At 46.2% G+C, this 22,458-nt stretch overlaps 1 protein-coding gene across 1 annotated transcript in view; it reads right to left on the reverse strand.

Annotated features, from left to right (window-relative positions):
• LOC139264065 (collagen alpha-6(VI) chain-like) overlaps window positions 1-22,458 on the reverse strand; it is a 177,596-nt gene that overhangs the window by 57,407 nt on the left and 97,731 nt on the right. Inside the window, exons 18-22 of the mRNA XM_070880163.1 lie at window positions 18,970-19,032; window positions 9,557-9,622; window positions 4,403-4,456; window positions 2,791-2,826; window positions 312-374 (exon numbers count right to left, since the gene is read on the reverse strand). Of these exons, the coding sequence (XP_070736264.1) occupies window positions 312-374; window positions 2,791-2,826; window positions 4,403-4,456; window positions 9,557-9,622; window positions 18,970-19,032 (282 nt within the window). The remainder of the gene's footprint in view (window positions 1-311; window positions 375-2,790; window positions 2,827-4,402; window positions 4,457-9,556; window positions 9,623-18,969; window positions 19,033-22,458) is intronic.

Consider the following 22,458-nt stretch of genomic DNA (forward strand, 5'->3'; position numbering starts at 1 on the left):
ATCGCTGCCACTCACACAAGTGTGAATCTATCCTTTTTCCATTAAGCCCATTTAATTTCTTAAATAGGCAGAAACTCTCACCACATTTAAAAAGTACTTGGATGTGCAGCTGAAGTGCCGTAACCTGCAGGGTTATGGATCTAGAGCTGGAAAGTGGGATTAGTCTGGATAGCCTCTTGTTGGCCAGCACGGACACAATGGGCTGAAAAGGCCTCCTTCTGTGATGTAAACTTCTATGATTCTATGAAAATCAATGAAACAGTCAGCTTCTGCAGAGTTAATGTTCAACATTGGTCATTAAAGGCAACTACCTGTGCTCCTTGGTTTCCTGGAACTCCTGCACGACCTGTCTTCCCAGCATTTCCATTATCTCCCTGTGCAAAAAAAAAGGCCAGTATTAGTGTTGTTATTTTTGATAAATAATTTGACTTACCCCCTCTATGGAAAAATACATGACGCTGTGGCAAAACTAAACTTTGCACTGTCTTCTGATGTGAAAATAGTTAAATCTGAAATCTTTAAATGGAGCACCGCACTTGGAAACAAAGGGAATTTTGTAATTACTAAACATCTAACATCCCGATGTGACTGGGAGGTTAAGATGGCGACCATTTGTTACACACGACGAATTTGTCAGTTTTGCACTGCCGACCTCGTCCCCCGCAAGCCCCAGTTTAAAATTGGGCTCGAGATTGGGGCATCGGCAAACCATAACTGTGTTAATTCATCACAATATAATTCATCTTATAATTACTAAAATTGTACACTATTTCGATAGTCTCCTCGGGAGGCAATAAGGAGCCAGAGAACATGTAAACTGGGAATTATGTACAGAGCATCTGTTGTTATTCAACAACAACAGGCGCTAACGGGTCGCAAAAGGTTTTTTGCCCTGGCGCGGCGAGAACAGCACCCACCACGGAATTGTGTGGAATCACACGAGGTAGCGCCTCACAACTGCCAGAAGTGCCGCTTGGCTGCGTCCGGCGATGATGACGTCATCGCCGTGCGCAGCGACCCGGAAATGAAATTCGGCTGCACCCCCTCACTTACCGCCTCGAAGTGACGACAACTTCAGCTGACGAGTTGGAGTCAGGAGTCGGCTGGAGAAGCGCTATTTAAAGGCGCAATCTTGAAAAAAAAGTTGGCGCCCATTTCTCTTTGCAGCTTGCGAACACATAGGCAGAGCGGCTGGTGGACAGATTTTGACGTCAAGGACTGCTCTGCCTTCTAACTATTCCCTTGTATCAGTGAGGGCAGATTTAAGATCACAACATTTATCTCATTTCATGGAGGCTGTGTTGGCACTCGACCTCTTGCTCCGACATCACCGTCAGAGGCTTCTTAGGCGAAGACAGATGCAAAGAGAAAGGCAGAGAGAAAGTTAGGGAGAGGCACAGGGAGAAAGATAGCGGGAAACAAAGGAACACAGGGATAAACACAGGAATAAACACAGGGAGTAACACAGGGAGAAACACAGGGAGAAACACAGGGAGAAACACAGGGAGAAACACAGGGAGAAACACAGGGAGAAACACGCTTCATTTACCGCTCCCTTCCCTCCTGGGGCGAAAATGTCAAATTTCACACAATATGCTAAGTTATCTGGCCGGTCGCTAAATTTTCAAAAAGTAATTTTCAAACGGGACACTACCGAATTTCGCCCCAGGGTTTTTAAATTGTCCAAGGCATCGGGTAGGCGATAGGATTTATTAAGATAAGCAAAAACAGGTAAAAAGGTAATTAAAGAAGTCCAGAGAAACATGACTTTTAACTTTGGACTAAAATGGGCGACGTCAGATTGCTTGCCCACGCCCGATTTTCCTATCTATTGATTTCAATAGAAAGGAAATTCAGGTGTCTTATAATGCACGGCGAATTCAGTATCACCCATTTTACACCATTGCCCAAAGTTAAACTTACCCCCATCGAGTGAAAGGATGCAGTTACAGGGTCATTTATGCATTAACTCAAGATAACTTCCGGTATACACTGATCCAAAAAGTGGCAGTATAATTTGTGATCAGGATCACACTGCCAACTTATACATCGCCCTTCTGCATCAATACACAGACAAAGCTATTTAGCATCAAGTGCACTAAAGCCAAGCGATGCGAGACCACACAACGGGGCTCTCATACCAATTTAAGTTGCCTGTAGTACCAGTCCATCCAATGCAAAGCTGCATTTTAAAAGTGCCCAGGTGATCAATGGATATTTGGCACTTTCACACTTACCCAGGAAGGCAACATGAACCCGTAACTCTGTATTGTTTTATGTATCATCTGATGCCTCTGCTCTCCTACAGGCCTATTGGAGGCTGTCTCAGAAAACATAGATTGGATGATGTTTGCAGATAGTGGTCGTCATGGATCATTGGCTCATGCAATGTTTGCAATGAGCCCTTACTCCAAAATCATTTTAGAAAGTGAAGCTGCTTCAAGTCAGGCTTATTCCGTGTTTCAAATTTAACATTTTCAAATCCATTTGGATCCAGACAACACATGTTGGAACACTAACAGCACAGCATCAGGTTTTTAAAGCACAGGTAATACAGGTCAAATACATCTCATACTGCATTATAGAAAGTTACAGAAGGATTGTTAGATGTAGACAATGATGAGAGACCTAACAAAGTAAGTATTGATTAATCAAATCTGGATTAAATTCACCAGCACATTCAACGTTAACCATACCCGTTTACATTAGTTACAGGTCCCGTGGTAACATTCAAACAAAATTTGTATGATACAATCTTAAAACAATTCAAAATTATAAGAACAAATTCACCTTTGGGCCTTGCATTCCTCTTGGACCTTCTGGACCCTACAAAAATGAAAATATTTCCGAGGTTATTTAACATGTGGTACATGTAAAGCACTTTTGGTGGATTGTAGACTTTTGGAAGGAAAAATAGTTTCCATGATTCCCTGGACCCCCCACACCCCCACCCCACCTCGCCCCTAGTAGAATGTTACAGGGAATTCAATAGAGAGAAAATTGAGACGTTCAAGCAAAACAATGGTACAACAAGCAATGTGCAGCCACCAACTAATGCTAATTCTTCAACTGAGGCAGCAGGTAGTAATAGGGTATCATCATCATCATCATCATAGACAATCCCTCGGAATCGAGGAAGACTTGCTTCCACTCCTGAAGTGAGTTCTTTGGTGGCTGAACAGTCCAATACGAGAGCCACAGGTTCGGTCACAGGTGGGACGGGTGGGACTGGTTTATCGCACGCTCTTTCCGCTGTCTGTGCTTGATTTCTGCATGCTCTCAGCATTGAGACTCGAGGATGCACTTCCTCCACTTCGGGCGGTCTTGGCCAGGGACTCCCAGGTGTCAGTGGGGATGTTACATTTTATCAGGGAGGCTTTGAGGGTGTCCTTGTTACATTTCCGCTGCCAACCTTTTGGTCATTTGCCGTGAAGGAGCTCCGAGTAGAGCACATGCTTTGGGAGTCTCGTGTCTGGTGTGCGGACTATTTGACCTGCCCAGCAGAGCTGATTCAGTGTGATCAGTGCTTCAATGCTGGGGATGTTAGCCTGAATGAGGACGCTGATGTTGGTGAGCCTGTCCTCCCAGGGGATTTGTAGGATTTTGCGGAGACATGGTGATATTTCTCCAGCAACTTGAGGTGTCTACTGTACATGGTTCATGACTCTGAGCCGTACAGGAGGGCAGGTATTACTACAGCCCTGTAGACCATGAGCTTGGTGGCAGTTTTGAGGGCCTGATCTTGAAACACTCTTTTCCTCAGGCGGCCGAAGGCTGCACTGGCGCACTGGAGGTGGTGTTGGATCTCGTCGTCAATGCCTGCTCTTGTTGATAGGAGGCTCCCGAGATATGGGAAGTGGTCCACGGTGTCCAGGGCGCGCCGTGAATCTTGATGACTCGGGGGCAGTGCTGTGCGGTGAGGACAGGCTGGTGGAGGACCTTTGTCTGATGGATGTTTAGCATAAGGCCCATGCTTTTGTACGCCTCAGTAAATACGTCGACTATGTCCTGGAGTTCAGACTCTATGTGCGCAGACACAGGCGTTGTCCACGTACAGTAGCTCGACGACAGAGGTTGGGGTGGTCTTGGATCTGGCCAGGTTCCCACTGGTTCTGTAGGTTAGTTTCACTCCAGCGGGGAGCTTGTTGACTGTGAGGTGGAGCATGGCGGCAAGAAAGATTGAGAAGAGAGTTGGGGCGATGACGCAGCCATGTTTGACCAATTATCCATCAATGATTTCTTTCGTGCTCCCAACATGTTGGAAATTGTCTACTTTTCAATAAAGTTACAGAGGTAGGAATTTTTGGCTTTGTGTTGTTTGATTACTAGTCCACATCCCACAAATGAATTATTTCAGGAATGCATACGGCATCATCTCAATACGTGATAGAGTTATTCTTACATGTTTGCCTCTTTCTCCACCAACTCCTCTATCGCCAGGAATACCTACATCACCCTGAAAAAGAAAGTTTCAGTGTCATTTTAACTAAATTCTCAAAGCGTTACTCCCCCAGAGTATTAAAGAATAGCACAAATCTATCATAATTCAAAGAAGTCCAATAATAATATAAAATCTTCCTCTTCATTTCCTAAATTACATAAAGAAACTTGGTCTAATTGAAACTTTGATGGAAACTGTTTCTGTATCCCTACGCAATACAATTTCCCGTTTCATAATACTGTTTTTAGTTGTTAGTTGAACCTTCCACAAAATTCCTTGGAGGATTACTGAACAGTTCCTTCAGCAATTGGACTTCCATTGAAATTATACAAGATAATAAGACCAGGCTAAAAGCTGGAAAAACTGCACAATTTTTGCACATCAACATTTTTCTTTCATAGAATCTTAGAAATGTCAGCACAGGCTGATGGTATTCGACCTATTGAGACTGTACCCTGCTGGGCCCACATTAGAGCTATCTTCTCCAATCCCACTTCCCCGCTTGTTCACTTCACCCTTTAGTGTCTATCTTCCAGTGTCTATCTAATTCCCTCCTTAATATCATGATCTGCTCAGCTTCAGTAGCCACTTGTGGAAATATATTCAATGTTCTAATAATCTTGTAGGAAAATAAATTCCGGTAGCTTGGACACTATTGGAAGTGTTAGCCTTGGCTCCGTGGTAGCATGAGTGTTGCGCTGTCAGAGGTGCCTCTGTTTGAAAAGAAGCAGAGGAGTTTTCCCGGTGTTGTGACCTAATTCAGTATTTTATCATCAGTGGTTTCCTTCATCATATACAAGGGTATATGCAAGGGTAGCATTTTATGAATTTGCACACCTGGCACAGAAAAATCCTACAGGACCTGCTGATTTCCATGTCCAACCTACTGATAAACCTCCCAAGTGGTGACAACCGTGGCTCTGTTGGTAGCACTCTCATCTCTGAGTTAAAAACTTATGGGTTCAAGTCCCACTCCAGAGACATGTACACAAAATCCAGACAGACATTTCACTGCAGTACTGAGGGCGCGCTGTACTGTCGGATGAGATGTTAAACCGATCCTCCATCTGACACAAAAAAGATCAGTGTGGTGACCAGATTTGGGCCAAAATTGTCTCTTTCTTTAAGAGTTGTGACTGCCTCAAAGTGGCGGCCACGGGTCAGTCAGGACTCACCGCCTAGACGGCGGACGGGGTCACCGACATTGATGAAATTGCCCTCCATTTTTTTTTCCGGCGGTGATCGTCAACATGGCGCGCATGTTGCTGCCCCGTCGGGCACGCGCCAACCTCCCCACTGACCAGCGGCGACCCCTTTCCGCCCCACAGGAGAAATTGCCCCGCGGGAGTGGATTGGCCGTTGCTCGGTACCCTGTGAGAAGCTGTGTGTGGCTGGGCGGCACGTCCGCCTTTAAAGGGGAGGGCGCTCTGCTGCGGCCGCCATTTTATTTTAATTGTCGGCCGACTCCAAGGTCGTCCCGACAATGGCGCCCATGGGAGCGGCCGGGCCTCCAACAGGCAGCCCGGCACCCACTGTTGGCCAAAACCTTCCCTGGTGGCCCAGTGGGCCAAACTAAACTAACTGCAGAGTTCACAGCGGCCCTCCACTTTAAATGAAAGGGTGGGACATTGTGACGCGTCAGCGACAGCTGAGGGACAGCTGCCCTGCTCTAAGGGCCCTTTGCCCCTCAAACGCTGCCCCGACCAGAAAAAAAAATTAAAGAATTGAATTTCGCTTTACACTCCGCCCCATGAATCTTCAAGATCGGTGAGTATGTCCCCTTTTGGTTGTGAGGGTAATTTCAGCCCCATTATCTTGCCGTTATCACATTGTTTTTTGGGACGATTGGCGGCCAGCTCTGCTGCACGGACCTAGTGCGCACACATATTCCAGTGTGGGTTGGCCTGTGCTGGCTCTGGGCCCTCGCCTCTCCTGGGCCCCGATCACGTCGCTCCACGATCTCTCGTCACTCCTTCGCCCCAATCTCGCCGCTCCTGCTGTACCTGCACTCGCTCCAATCACCGACCTGGATTATGGTGACGTCCAATTCAGTCACCCGCTTCACTGCCGTCACCCTCCTGCACAAGCTCGCGTTGCACCCTGGAGTGATATGTTCCTTTTAAGGCCCTGACCTGCCGCAGATGTTCCCTCGCAGGTTGGGGCAGGTCACTCACACACACATACATTCACACACACACACATATACACTCACACTCTCTCACACACACACACTCACTCTCATACACACTCACTCTCATACACACTCACTGTCACTCACACATCTACACCCAATCACACACACATAAATACACTCACACACACACATATATACTCATATACATACATATATATATATATATATATATATATATATACACACATCATCATCATCATCATCATCGGCAGTCCCTCGAATCGAGGATGACTTGCTTCCACGTCAAAAAGTTCACAGGTGTTTCAATGATGGACCTAAAATTCCAGGTCCGAACTAAATCTTGAAGGGTGGAAGATGCCTGTGCTTGGATTTTTTTAGTGTGTGGTGACCGTTGCACACTAGCCACCACATGGGCTTGACAGAGCTAGGACTTTGTCCAGTAGCAAGGATTAACCAAGACGACTGAAGACCTGCTCTGCTGCACGGACCTAGTGCGCACACACACTCACACACACATCCATTCATCTTGGTTAATCCTTGCCACTGGACCAAGACCTAGCTCTGTCAAGCCCGTGTGGTGGCTGGTGTGCAACGGCCACCACACGTTAAAAAAGTCCATGCACAGGAATCTTCCACCCTTCAACATGTAGTTTGGGACCTGGAATATCAGGTCCTTCATTGAAACAGTTGTGAACTCATCCTTTTTTGGCGTGGCAACAAGTCATCCTCGAAATGAGGGACCGCTTATGGTGATGATGTTGTTTGTAGGAATTACTGTGCCCAAGTTAGTGGTCACTTTTCCTACATTACATCAGTGATGACACTTTACTGGTTGTAAAGTACTTTGGGACGTCCTGAGGTCATAAAAGGTGCGACATAAATGCAAGTATTTCTTTCTTCAGTGAGTGAAGCTCGACAATGGAACTCAAATTTGCAAAAGCCAACCTCAAGACAGTCATTTTACGGCCCTTACGGTCATTTGCCATGATGTGGCCAAAGAATTTTGCTCAATATTGTCCTACCTATTTGTTCTGTCATATGATGTTAGAAGGCCACTGCTGTTGACTCTGTAGGGTAGACTTTACCAAATCTCGCTTTCGGTACAAGGCTGGTATGACACCACTACTGTGGAGAATCCCACGGGAACTGGTGACCTTCACGCTCAAATTCCTGATGTGAACGCCCAGTGGACAAAGCTCCACCCCAGGAGTGTGATATCATAAAATTAACTCTTATACCAATGGTGATATTTTAAAACCTCATGCCCACATAACAGCACAGATCATCCCATTGACTGCCCTGTTGGCTAAGGGCGATTGATGCAATAAGTAGCTGAGTCATACTGACCTATTTGGTCGAAAGTTTGTTCTGAGTTAAACTGATCTCAGCCAGGACATTTATAGGAGCACTGTCACTGGCTTCTGCGCCCTATTTTGTGGGAGAAAATTGTCCAGGGTTTCTGCTACTGATTGCTATCCAACAACACCTTCTGGAAATGTGAATGGAGCGTTCAGATAGAATTGGGTTTGACTGTGACTCCACCCTCCTGCAGCATTGTCTCTACTTGGATAAGGCACTGGAAGGTGAACCATCACCTGGGGAACCATTATTGTGCAACACCTTGAGGAAGGCAAGGTGGAGAAACCTGGCAGAAAAAGCATCGGGGCTGGGGGAAGGTTGAGGTGGGAGGAGGTTGGGTGGCAAACAAATGGTCTGACATCCATTTTGTGAAGAAATGGATCAATTCAAGTTTTAAGCTTTAGCACAGTTTTGGGGTTTTGTTGGCTTTCCTTACTTATCCTGACATCTAGGGCTAGAAATTGCCCTCCGCACCAAACAAATTAAATGAATATTCTCTGCCCGAATCCATGCGGTGGAGAATAGAGGGTAATGGGCCTCTTTAACTTTTGGAAATCGTTGCGGTGGTGTTTGGGGTGGAAATGCATTTGGAGCGGGGTGGAAGGTGGGCGGCTTCATCAGCGCTGCTCTGAGCATGTCAGTGCAACGCAGACGTGCCACATCGCGCTGATGCGTAGCAACATCCCTCCCCTTCAGTTAAAGGGGAGGGCTACTGCGAGCTTTGCAGTCACTTTAGTGGTGCCCACTGGGCCACTCGGGAGGGCTTTGGCCAGGCCAGTAGCCCTGCACCCAAGAGCGGGTACCAGGCTGTCTACTGGCGGTCCGGCCGAACCCGTGACCTTCATTGTCGGGCTGACTCAGGAGTCGGCCGACAATTAAAATAAAATGGCAGCCGTGGGTGTGTGCCCTCCCCTTTAAGGGTGGAGATGCTGCAAGCCACTGGCAGCTTCCCACTGGGAAAAGCTGTCGGGAGCATCGACCGGCCACGCTCCCGCGGGGCAATTTCCCTCGTGCAGCGGAAGGGGGACGCCACCGGGCGGTACGGAGTTGGCGCGTGTCCGACAGGGTGGGAAAACGGGGCCGCCCTGGCCCATGGCCAATTTCAGATGGGTTGGACAATTTGCCTGCCCCCGATCGGAAAGGCCTTACCACATCATTAGAGGCGGTAATGGACCTTAATGACGGGGGCAATTTTTATCCCCTGAAATCCTTGACTATGTTACAATCGTCGAGTTTATCCCACCAAACCTCTGATGTTATTATTCATTCACAGGATATGGGTGTCACTGGACAGGCTGGCGTTTATTGACCATCTCTGGGTGTGATTAGAAGGTGCCCGAGTGGTCACTTTAGAGCATTTAGGAATCAACCACATTGGTGTGTGACAGAAGTCACATATCGGCCAGACCGGCTAAAGACGGCAAGTTTCCTTCCCTAAAGGACGTCAGTGACTTAAACAGAGTTTTTACGACAATCTTTTTATTGATACCAGTTTTTTATTTCCATATTTTTTTTAACCGAATCCAATTTACATAGAGACACGAAATGATAATGTAATGCAGGGCAAATATAGAGTTGAATAGAAAGATTAAATAATGTACCTGTTGCCCTGGGTTTCCTTTGTTGCCTTTTTCACCTGCTATTTTCTTACTAATACCCGGCGTCCCCTTAAATGGAAAACACACAGAAGTGTTAAAAAACATTGAAGTAAATTATTCCTGTCCCTACTCCAAAAACCGGTTCTGACATTAACCCTTCCCTTCTCGATACAGATGCTGCAGGGCCTATTGTGTATTTCCAGCATGTGCTGCTTTTATTGGAGAAGTGTTTGAGGTTAATTTGTTTCTTTTTTAAAACCGGCTTCGTATCTGTAATGTATGCACCTATGAATATGCTCACACATTTGTAGAGCTGTTGTATTATGGATGGCTTAGCCAGTCACGTGATGTTCACCATACTCAATAAAACCCCAGTCGGGGCTAGGTCATCCACGATGAGGTATGAAATTGTGAGCCTACTGGATGAACTGGTAATGTGTAGTGTGATTGTTAAACCTTTGTTAATAAACCAACTAGTTCTTGATGTGTTGCTATAAATTCTTAAGCAAAGAACCGAAGAAATAAATACTTTACAGTATCCTCACTGGCTGATCCAAGTCCACCAGCAAGGAGTGACCTCAGCCCTCCAGTGAGCAACACCATTACAGTACATCTGCAATCACTCTCCCATCTGTAATGTAGTATCAATTCTGCACTGTGCCAAGATCACAGAAAGCCTGTAAATGTTTTATAAATCATTAAAACAGAAAGAATTTGTGCCTCTGTGTGTGAAGAACTAAATTGAATCTCTGTTTTTATTACATTTGGGTACAGGCAGCAAACAATGCAACATCTCAAGTGTGGGGTGGAGGTGACAATGGGTTTGCACTCCATCTCCTCACTTTCGGATTTTGGTTTGAATTCAGCCCAAAATAATGGAATATAAATTTAGCCTATTTTTCGAAGTCAATGGAGATGAAAAAGCGGGGAGATTTATTAGGGGTGGCTGATTCGATATGACACTATTGCCCACAGTCAAAATTATCCTCTACCTCTCTCATTCTTCTGGTCTAGAAGTATTAAAAACCCCACTTGGACTGATTCAGGATGAATCAGCTCACTCCCTCTTGCTTCCTCCCATTTTAGCCAGTGAAGTGCTAAATAAACATAATCAAAGCAGGCTTGAACTTGATCTAGGAATATGCGATGATGTCTCCTTAAATGTATTCTGATATCTTGTGCAGAGAAGTGGCCAAATAATTTGATTACATTATCAAACTGTTTATGTTCCCTTGACTCCAAGTGAAGAGAGAGGAAGAGTTGAACCCTGAAAGTCAAGTGAACGACTCAGATTCACCAGTCTGCCTGTTACAATATTCCAGTATTTTCGTGAATTAGTCTATTTTGGTTTCTGAAATATTTTTGCACTAATTATTAAGGATAGCTTTGAGAAGCTCATTGCTTTTGCTTATTGATTATCAAACCATCTAATTAGTCAAGAAGTGACTTATCAGGATGCAACGTCTCCAGAATAAGAGAAACATACAATTATTGATGTGCCTCACGATCTAATCCGAGACGACGTATTTAGTTCAATTTTAGTTCAAGAATACATCTTGTGCCGTGCATTAATCACAGGAAGCCTTGACACAGATGATGAGAACAAATCGGTTTACAACTTATAGACTATTTTTTTAAGCTAAGATAGCTGAATCCAGCCTTCCAGAAGTGAAAAGCAATGATTTACAAGAAAAATGTGTTAACTATACCAGGATATACACAACATTTTTGTATATATACATCTTGTAGGTTTTCAAACGGGGGTCATCAGATCCAAGGCACTCTGTGAGGGGTTCTTAGGAAATAGAGGCCATAAGATCTCTATTTATTTCCTACAATTGCAAGTACCTTGTTTCTGCTGTCATTACCTCTGGTGTCCCCCAAGGATCTATCCTTTCCTCCCTTCTATTTCTCATCTACATGTTGCCCCTTGGCGACATCATCCGAAAACTCACATCATGTACGCAGATGACACCCAGCTCTACCTCACTATCGCTTCTCTCGACCCCTCCATGGTCTCTAGATTGTCAGACTGCTTGTCCGACTTCTGGATGAGCAGAAATTTTCTCCAATTGAATATTGGCAAAACCGAAGGCATTGATTTTGGTCCCCGCCACAAACTCCACTGACTCTAGCCCTCTCCTTAACATTTGTCTATGGCTCAACCTCATTGTTCGCAACCTTTGGTGTCATATTTGACCCTGAAATGAGCTTTTGGCCACATATCCACAGCATAACTAAACCGCCTATTTCCACCTCCGTAACATCGCCTGTCTCTGCCCTTGTCTCAGCTCATAGATTCATAAATCATAGAAATTTACAGCATGGAAGGAGGCCATTTCAGCCCATTGTGTCCACGCCGGCCGACCAAGAGCTATCCAGCCTAATCCCACTTTCCAGCTCTTGGTCCGTAGCCCTGTAGGTTACGGCACTTTAAGTGCACATTTTTAAATGTGGTGAGGCTTTCTGCCTCTACCACCCTTTCAGGCAGTGCATTCCAGATTGCCATCACTCTCTGGGTGAAGAAATTTCCCCTCATATCTCCCCTAAACCTCCCCCCAATTACTTTAAATCTATGCTCCAATCTATGTTGTTGACCACTCTGACAAGGTCCTTCCTAACCACTCAATCCAGGCCCCTCATAATTTTATACACCTCAATCAGGTCGCCCCTCAGCCTCCTCTGTTCCAAAGAAAACAGACCCAGCATCTCCAATCTTTCCTCATAGCCAAAATCCTCCAGTCCAGGTAACATTCTTGTAAATCTCCTCTGCACCCTTTCCAGTGCAATCACAGCTTTCCTGTAATCTGGTGACCAGAACTGCACACAGTGCTCCAGCTGTGGCCTAACCAGTGTTTTATAAAGTTCACACAGTGCTCCAGCTGTGGCCTAACCAGTGTTTTATAAAGTTCAAGCATAAATTCCTTGCTCTTGTATTCCATGCCTGGACTAATAAAGGCAAGTATTCCATATGCCTTCTTAACCACGTTAACTACCTGGCCTGCTACTTTCAGGGATCTGTGGACTTGCACTCCAAGGTCCCTTTGTTCCTCTACACTTCTCAGTGTCGTACCATTTAATGTGTATTCCCTTGCTTTGTTAGCCCTTCCCAAATGCATTACCTCACATTGGGCCCAAGTTTCCACATGATTTGCGCCTGATTTTTAGGAGCAACTGGTGGAGAACGAACTATCTTAGAAATCGCAATTCTCCACATTTTTTTTTCTGCAGTTCTCGTGAGGTAGAACAGTTCTACTTTGGAACAGAATTTTTTCTTCAAAAGGGGGCGTGTCCGGCCACTGATGCCTGATTTCAAAGTTTCCACAGTGAAAACGTACTCCAAACTAAAGTAGAATGGAGCAAGTGAAGATTTTTGTAGAACTGAAAAAACCTGTTCTACACATTAAAAAATCAGGCGCAGGTTACAAATTAGGCGTCCAGAACGAGGTGGGGGGGAGGGGGGGGGGGAAGTCATTAAATTCTACAATAAATTCTTATTTATACTTCTACAAATATTATACAAATAAATCCAACCTGAATAAACATTTATAAGCAAAGAAAAGATTAAATAAACCATCTTCCTACTTGTGTGAAAGTGCTTCAGCCATCGTTCGTTTCCGCGGGGGCGGGAGCCGTTCAGTGCGTTCCCGCCGGGGCGGGAGCGGCGGGGGGAGAGCCGTTCCGTGCATTCCCGCCGGGGCGGGAGCGGCGGGGGGAGAGCCGTTCAGTGTGTTCCCGCCGGGGCGGGAGATGGGTGGAGAGCCGTTCCGTGCATTCTCGCCGGGGCGGGAGCGGCAGGGGGAGAGCCGTTCAGTGCGTTCCCGCCGGGGCGGGAGGTGGGTGGAGAGCCATTCCGTGCATTCCCGCCGGGGCGGGAAGGGGGTAAAGAGCCGTTCAGTGCGTTCCCGCCGGGGCGGGAGCGGCGGAGGGAGAGCCGTTCAGTGCGTTCCCACCGGGGCGGGAGATGGGTGGAGAGCCGTTCAGTGCATTGCTGCCGGGGCGGGAGCGGCGGGGGGAGAGCCGTTCCGTGCATTCCCGCCGGGGCGGGAGGGGGGTGGAGAGCCGTTCAGTGCGTTCCCGCGGGGGCAGGAGGGGGGCGGGGAGAGCCGTTCAGTGCGTTCCCGCCGGGGCGGGAGCGGGGGGGAGAGCCGTTCAGTGCGTTCCCGCCGGGGCGGGAGCGGGGGGGGAGAGCGATTCATTGCGCTCCCGCCGGGGCTGGACGGCGGGGGAGAGCCGTTCAGTGCGTTCCCGACGGCGGGCGGAGGTGGGGAGGGTAACGGCTGCCTCAACTTTCTGAGGCTTTCTCACTGCTGCAAGAAGCCTCAGTGCTGATGTGCTGATGGCAATGTGCTTTTATTAGAAAATGTTCAAAAATTAAACAGCTACAAAGAACTACAAAAATGGCCGAGTGCCAATGTTCCCTTCACACTGCGCGTGCGCGAACGCTCCAACGCGCACGCGCAGGGTTGCCGGCAGGAAAAAAACTAATTTAAATAGTACCCACCCCCTCCCACTTACAAAATCGGCGCGAGTGTAGGCTCCGCCCCCCTGCCCCCCTGCATGCCCAGCTCGGAGGGGCGCCCGTTTTTTTTCGTGTGGAAACTTGGGCCCATTATGTGGATTGAATTCCATTTCCCACTGTTCTGCCCACCTGACCAGTATATTGATATCTTCCTGCAGTCCACAGCTTTCTTCTTTATTATCAGCATACAGCCTATTTTAGTATCATCTGCAAACGTCTTAATCATTCCCCCTACATTCAAGTCCAAGTCATTGATATATACCACAAAAAGCAAGGGACCCAACACTGAGTCCTGCGGAACCCCACTGGATACAGCCTTCCAGTCACAAAAACACCCATCAATCATTACCCTTTGCTTCCTGCCTTTGAGCCGATTTCGGATCCAACATGCCACTTTGCCCTGGATCCCATGGGCTTTTACTTTTGTGACCTGTCTGCTATGTGGGACCTTATCAAAAGCTTTGCTAAAATCCATATACACTACATCATACGCAATGCCTTCATCGATCCTCCTGGTTATCTCCTTGAAAAATTAAATCAAGCTAGTCAGACACGACCTTCCCTTAACAAATCCATGCTGACTGTCCTTGATTAATCCATGTGTTTCCAAATGAAGATTTATCCTGTCCCCCAGGATTTTTTCCAATAATTTTCCCACCACTGAGGTTAGGTCGACTGGCCTGTAATCCTGCAATTACTCGGTCCATCCCTTTCTCCCTTCTTAAACAAAGGTACAACATTAGCAGTCGTCTAGTTCTCTGGCATCACACCTGTAGCCAGAGAGGACTAGAAAATGTAGGTCAGAACCTCTGCTATTTCCCCCTTTGCTTGTCTTAACAGCTTGGGATACATTTCATCAGGGCCGAGAGATTTATCCACTTTCAAAACTGCTAAAGCCCTTAATACTTGCTCTCTCACAATGTGTATCTCGTATAATATTTGACACTCCTTCTCCCTCATAGCAAAGTCTGCATCACACCTCTCGTTTGTGAAAACAGATGCTAAGTAAGTATTCATTAAGAATCATACCCACGTCTTCTGCCTCCAAACACAGATTTCCTTTATGGTCTCTAATAGGCCCCACTCTTTCTCTAGTTATCCTCTTGTTCTTAATATAATTATAAAACATCTTTGCATTTTCCCTGTTTTTACTTGCCAACACTCTTTTATGCTCTCTCTTTGCTTTCCTGATATCCTTTTTAATTGCACCCCTGCACTTCTTATACTCCTCTAGAGTTTCTGCGGTATTGAGTTCTCGGTATCTGTCATAAGCTTCCCTTTTTATCTTTATCTTACCCTGTATGTCCCTTGACATCCAGGGGGGCTCCAATTTTGTGAGCCCCGCCCTTTTTCTTTAAGGGAACATACTTGTTCTGCACCCTCAGGATCTCCTCCTTGAATGCCTCCCACTGCTCTGACACTAATTTACCATCAAGTAGCCGTTTCTAGTCCACTATGGCCAAATTACTTCTCAGCTCAGCAAAATTGGCTTTACCCCAATTGAATTCCTGGTCCACCTTTGTCCTTTTCCATAACTACCCTAAATCTTACTGAATTATGATCACTAGCACCAAAATGCTCTCCCACTGATACCCCTTCCACCTGCCCCTCTTCATTCCCCAAAACCAAGTCCAGAACCACCCCTCCCTTGTTGGGCTTGTTACATACTAGCTAAAGAAGTTCTCTTGAATGCATTTTAGGAATTTCGCACCCTCTGTACCATTTCCACTGCTTTTTTCCCAGTTAATATCAGGGTAGTTGAAATTCATCACTATTACAGCTCTATAGTTTTTGCACTTTGCAGCAATTTGCCCACATATTTCTTCTTCTATCTCCCTTTGATTGTTTGGCGGTCTATACCACACTCCCAGTAGTGTGATTGTCCCTTTTTTGTTCTTCAATTCAACCCATATGGCCTCATTTGATGACTCCTCTAACATATCATCCCTTCTCACAGCTGTAATTGTTTCTTTAATTAATACTGCGAACCCTCCTCTCTATCCCTGTAACTAGGAATGTAGAGCTGCTCAAGCCCTCATCCATGCCTTTGTTACCTCTAGACTTGACTATTCCAAAGCTCTCCTGGCTGGTCTCCCACATTCTACCCTATGCAGACTAGAGGTGAACCAAAACTCAGCTGCCCATGTCCTAACTCGCACCAAGTCCCACTCACCCATCACCCCTGTGTTCACTGTCCTACATTGGCTCTCGGTTCAACAATGCCTCGATTTCAAAATTCTCATCCTTGATTTCAAATCCCTCTATGGCCTCGCCCCTCCTTATCTCAGTACTCTCCTTCAGCCCCACAACCGCAACCCCTCCCCCCACCCCCCCCCCCCCGAGATGTCTGCGTTCCTCTAATTCTGCCCTCTTGAGCATCCCTGATTAGAATCACTCAACCACTCGTGGCCGTGCCTTCTGTTGCCTAGGCCCTAAGCTCTGGAATTCCCTGCCTAAACCTCTCCGGCTGTCTACCTCTCTTTCCTCCTTCAGGACGCCCCTTAACACCTACCTCTTTGACCAAGCTTTTGGTCACCTGCCATAATTTCTCCTTATGTGGCTCAGTGTCAAATTGTTTGTCCGATAATACTCCTGTGAAGTGCCTTGGGATGTTTCACTATGTTAAAGGTGCTATATAAATACAAATTGCTGTTGTTGTACAAAAAATGGAGTTCCTATAAACAGAGCACTCTTTTCTGTTGATCAGCTAATCCTGTCTTTTGGAAGCTGGGTCACATGGTCTCAGCGAGTCTGCCAGTGTTGGAGTGCAGCCTCTGTACTGTATCAGTACTTTACTGGCTTGCTGGGAGTGTGTCATTAAATGTATGCTAGCAGGAGGGACCTGGGAATGTACCAATATGTGCAAGGGGGCTCCCACACAGAAAAGTTCAAACACCATTGCTATACACACAGGATGCCTCATTGTTGTTCTTGACACTAGTGGGGTGGGAAATTTGTGGCCGCCATGATAGGTGCCGGTGTCCGTCAACTTGGGTTAACAGCCGCTGAAAATGGACGAAGCGCTACTGTGAACTAAGTATAGGCATGGAAGTCGAAGCTCCCATCCTGAAAGGGGGTTCCAGCTTCGAACTGCCTCTGGGAGCAAGGCTCGGGATTTTGCAAGGAATTGTGGGTAATTAAAAGGGCTATGAATTCAAAGGGCAAGGCCTAATCAAAATTAAAATGAAGTCAAAAAATTGCAGTTTCCAGCCCCTATTGCTTTTTAAAAAAAATTATCAAAACGAAGTTACAAATGGGAATCTTCAGCACCTAAAGTTGAATTCCCTTCTGAACCTCAAAAAATGGGTAAAGTGCTTCAGCATTAACAAAAATTGCTCAGCAAGCCAGGGTAGCTGCACATAGGATCTCGCACGTAGCACTCCAGCTTTGTGCAGGGGGTCAACACTGCAAGAGAGTTCTCAGAGGCCAGAAGGCCCTCCAGAAAGAACAATGTGGGACCACATCACCAACGATGTCACTGCCAGCAGCGTCACCTCCACCATCTGGCTCCAGTGCCCAAAGAAGCTTCATGATCTCAGACCACTGGTCAAGGTCAGTGACTACATCTTCAAACTGTTTACTAAGAGACTGCAGAAGGGTGATCAGTTGATTTCTTGATGTCATATTGGATGGTTAGATGTATAAAGTTGGATTGGAAAGTTTGCTTTGTGATGGCTTTTATTTCAGCATCATGGCCAAGAGGATGCTGTGATTGTTCTAACAGAGCGAAGGTAAAGTATGGGAGTAAAGTTGAAAGGGCAACTGGGATTGTTGTCACTGTGACTGCATACGGATGATTCCATCCCAGATATCCCAGCCACATAGGGTCTGTCTGGGATGCATCCTTCCTTCCGCTTCCTCTTCTTCTGCTGCCTCTTCCCTCCGTGAGCAGATGCTGTAAATCTGAAATGATTGCATGAAATGCTGGAAATACTCAGCAGGTCAGTTAGCATCTCGACCTGAAACGTGAAATGTGTTTCTCTCTCCACGGATGTTGCCTGACCTGCTGAGTATTTGCAGTATTTTCTGACTTCTCAGAGGCCTTCTTTATCATCTGAGGCCTTGCAAGTGTCCAGCAGCACTCCCTACACATTTAAAGAAATTTAACATCTATTGCAGTAAGCCATTACTTCAGTAAAGTAAAAAAACAACAATCCAAAAGCTTAAATGCAAACTTACATGAAAGACTTGTGTGTCCCTTTAAGAGGTGCTGACAGCACCTCTGTGAATCTGCTTGCACGCAGGGTTTACCTGGCCAGCTTAGGACCCAGTGCTGAACTCAGCGTAAAGGTCCAAGTTCGCCGTGGTGACGTTACGTCGGTGTGTGATGTCGCCGCTACCTCATTTAAATCTGTGGGGTAATACATCTTAATGGCAGAGCTGATGGGCCTGGAAAAATGGAGGACCTTGCGGGACCCACCACCAGCTGGTGATAGAGTGGCGGCCGCCCTCTTTGCATCATCTTTTGATGGTAATGGGGGGGCGTAAAGCCCCTGGAATTTAGGCCTTGGAGTACAAGCTGATGACACAGATGTAGAAAGTAGAAATGGTATTTTTATATAGTGATTAATTCATACCAGGACATTTCATTATAATGTCAGCCAACACCAAGCACTTACACGAACACAACCATTACCAATATGCCGTAAGACTTTCAGAGAGGGTGAGGGAAATGTTTATGAGTCTGTGCTGCTTCCCCCGTTATTTGCATAATTTGGAAATTCCAGTCGCACTGGCCTTGATTCAATAGTTGTTAAAATGAATCTTCAAGAAATCATGGGCAGCACATTCCAGGAGAGCTATTTCAGAAAATTACTCCAAAATTATCCTCTCCAAGTTTCAAGAGTTTAATGAGCTCCCTCGTGACCAGACAGAGCTATGGGATTTTACTTACAGGTTCTCCAGGTAATCCTTGTTCACCACGCTCACCATTGTCTCCTTTTGGGCCTTTCTTGCCCTAAGATAAGAAGACTTATTATTCCCATGAAATCTGGAATGTCCCTATAATTACCAACAAGCTATAATTATTTCCGAGCTATATAGCGAGATTTTTCACTACCGTCAAATAATTTTACAATCGAATGATATCGTTTTAATATACAGTGTGATCATTTCACAATGGAATGATATAATTTCACTATATAGTCAGTTAATTTCATTAGTCATGTAATTTCACTGTATATTGAGTTTCACTATAAAGTCACACACTCTATATATAGTGACTTAATTTCACTATGGTCATATAATATTACTATAGAGTGACAACCTTTCACTACACAGTCACAAAGTCTCACTACATAATGACATAATCTCACTACAGTCACGTAATGTTACTATGGAATGACACAATTTCTGTATATAACATTTTTACTATACCATGAAAGCAACAGACAAGGTAAAACATCAAATGCAAAATCGAACAAGGACAATACTAGCCCTCTAGAGGTAAATTACAATCATTTCAAGCATGCCTGGGACACTCACGAGTCTTTCACACTTAATGAAATCATCATCATCATAGGCAGTCCCTCTGGGTCAAGGATGACTTGCTTCCACACTAAAAATGAGTTCTCAGGTGACTGAAGAGTCCAATGTGGGACCTGCGGTCTCTGTCACAGGTGGAGCAGATGGTGGTTGAAAGAACGGATGGGTGGGGTGCCTGGGTTGCTGCGCGCTCCTTCCGCTGTCTACGCTTGGCTTCAGCTTGCTCTCGGCGATGACACTCGAGGTGTTTCGCGCCTTTCCGGATACTTCTTCTCCACTTTGGGCGGTCTTGGGCCAGGGATTCCCAGGTGTCGGTGGGGATGTTGCACTTTTTCCAAGGAGGCTTTCAGGGTGTCCTTGACGCGTTTCCTCTGCCAACCTGGGGCTTGCTTGCCGTGTCGAAGCTCCGAGTATAACACTTGTTTTGGGAGTCTCGTGTCAGGCATACGGACGATGTGGCTCGCCCAACAGAGCTGATCGAGCGTGGTCAATGCTTCGATGCTGGGGATGTTGGAATGAGCGAGAACACTGACATTGTTGCGCCTATCCTGCCAATGGATTTGCAGGATCTTGCGGAGGCAGCGCTGGTGGTACTTCTCCAGTGTTTTGAGGTGTCTGCTGTATACAGTCCATGTTTCTTAGTCATATAGGAGGGCGGGTATCTTGCTCTGTCGTCCCTGAGCTTGGTTCTGGGTTTGAGGTTCTGGTCTTCAAACTGTTAGAAATCAGGGCTGTGTTTAAATCGTTGTTTTGCACTGCAGATGGAATGTCTATTCGGATCAGAGAAATATTTAGAAATGGAGGATATAGATTTTTGTACTATATACAATCTCCCTGATGTTAAGCGATTATCTGTTGTTTTTAAGTTAAGACTTGAACCTTGTTTATATATTTTATGTATAATGCAAAGGGTAGGGTTTGAAGTTCCCTTAACAAAACCGCTGGTGAAGATAATGAATGGAAGTATGGAAGTTAAGTGTTAACATAAATATTTTGCTATATCCTAAAGACTGGTTGAGGTGACAAAACTCTGGTTTGGGCCTCATTGTTCAAAAGGACTAGGCTTTGTTTTGAGGGAAGAGAGCGAAGAGAGAGTTCCACAGAAAGAGATCTAGGGTTAGTGTAAACAGAGTGACATGTGGCCAGAATCGTAAGACATGTTTAAGGCAGGTTCTTGAAACAAGGATCAAGAGAAAGAACTAGGGACTCAATTTTCCCCAAAGCATTTTTTTGGTGTACTTGGAGAGTTACGCCTGATTTTTTGGGGCTCAAGTACGGCAAAAAAAGTGTTGTAGGTTTCCCCGTTGGATCTCTTCATTTTGGCGTGGCCTAACACGAGGGGTGTGGAGCCTTGATCTGCGCCAAAAAGATCGGGCTGCCATGGTAACCAGGGACACAATGCAAGCTGAGGTTGCAAAGTGAAGCATACAGTTACCTCGCAACATATTAAAAGAATTGAAAAGCACATAGCACCACCTTACCTCCAAACCCCCGAAGGCTGTTTGGTCCGGTCCCATTCTCGGTCGCCGGTTCAGGTCTCTCTCTCTCTCTCTCTCTCTGTGACTGAGTGTGATACGTCCTTACTATACATGTATAGTATACAGTATAAATGCACATGAGGCCCATGCTTGAGAGAAGGTTAGTCTGTGACCTGTCCTTTATTCCTTAGCACTCAAGTGCAGGAAGTGGGTGGAGCTTCCCCTTTTATTCCTGAAGGTCCAGGTTAGGGGTGTCTCCCACAAGTTCACCACCTAGTGGTCATTGTTCTCACAGTGTACAACTTAGGTCAGTTTATTCATGGGTTACAATGCTGGTTGAATACATGACATCATCTCCCCCCCCCAAAGTCTTATTGGGATCACAGGTTGAGTCTCTGGTGGTTTATGCTCCTTTGTAGAGCGCCTGAGTTGGGGCTCTGGTTGTTGGGCGCTGGCCTGAGTGTCTGCTGTTTGCGGTGCCTCAGGCCTATCCAGACTGCCCACAGTGACTGGGCTCTCCTCCCTTTGGTTCCAGTGTTCGGTCACCTGTGGTGGAGTGAACTCGAAATCGTGTTCTTCCTCTGCTTCTTCTATGGGGTTGCTGAACCTCCTTTTTGTTTGATCCACATGTTTGCGGCAGATTTGTCCATTGGTAAGTTTAACTACCAGAATCCTATTTCCCTCTTTGGCAACCACAGTTCCTGCGAGCCATTTGGGCCCTGCAGCATAGTTGAGGACAAAAACAGGATCATTTACATCAATACATCGCGCCCTCGCATTCCTGTCATGGTAGTCATATTGTGACTGGCGCCTGCTCTCGACCATTTCTTTCATGGTGGGGTGTATAAGGGATAACCGGGTTTTGAGCATCCTTTTCATTAGCAGCTCTGGGGTGGAACCCCTGTGAGTGAGTGTGGTCGGGATCTATAGGCCAACAGGAGGCGTGATAAGCGAGTTTGTAGGGAACTCCCTTGGAATCTGAGCATCCCCTGTTTGATTATCTGCACTGCTCGTTCTGCCTGGCAATTTGAGGCCGGCTTGAACGGTGCCGTTCTAACACGGTTAATTCCATTGCCTGCCATGAAATCCTGGAATTCAGTGGTTGTGAAGCACGGGCCATTGTCGCTGACCAAGATGTCCGGTAGACCGTGGGCGGTGAACATTGCCCGTAGACTTTCTACCGTGGCAGAGGATGTACTTGAATTTAAAATGTCACACTCGATCCATTTGGAGTAGGCGTCTACTGCAACCAAAAACATTTTCCCCATGAAAGGACCTGCGTAGTCCACATGGATGCATGACCAAGGTTTGACGGGCCATGGCCAGGGGCTAAGGGGGGCTTCCCTGGGCGCATTGCCCAGCTGGGCACACATGTTGCACCTGCGAACACAAAGTTCCAGATCTGCGTCTATCCCTGGCCA

The sequence above is a fragment of the Pristiophorus japonicus genome, chromosome 5 (genome assembly GCF_044704955.1).
Source record: "Pristiophorus japonicus isolate sPriJap1 chromosome 5, sPriJap1.hap1, whole genome shotgun sequence".
Classification (NCBI taxonomy): Eukaryota; Metazoa; Chordata; class Chondrichthyes; family Pristiophoridae; genus Pristiophorus; species Pristiophorus japonicus.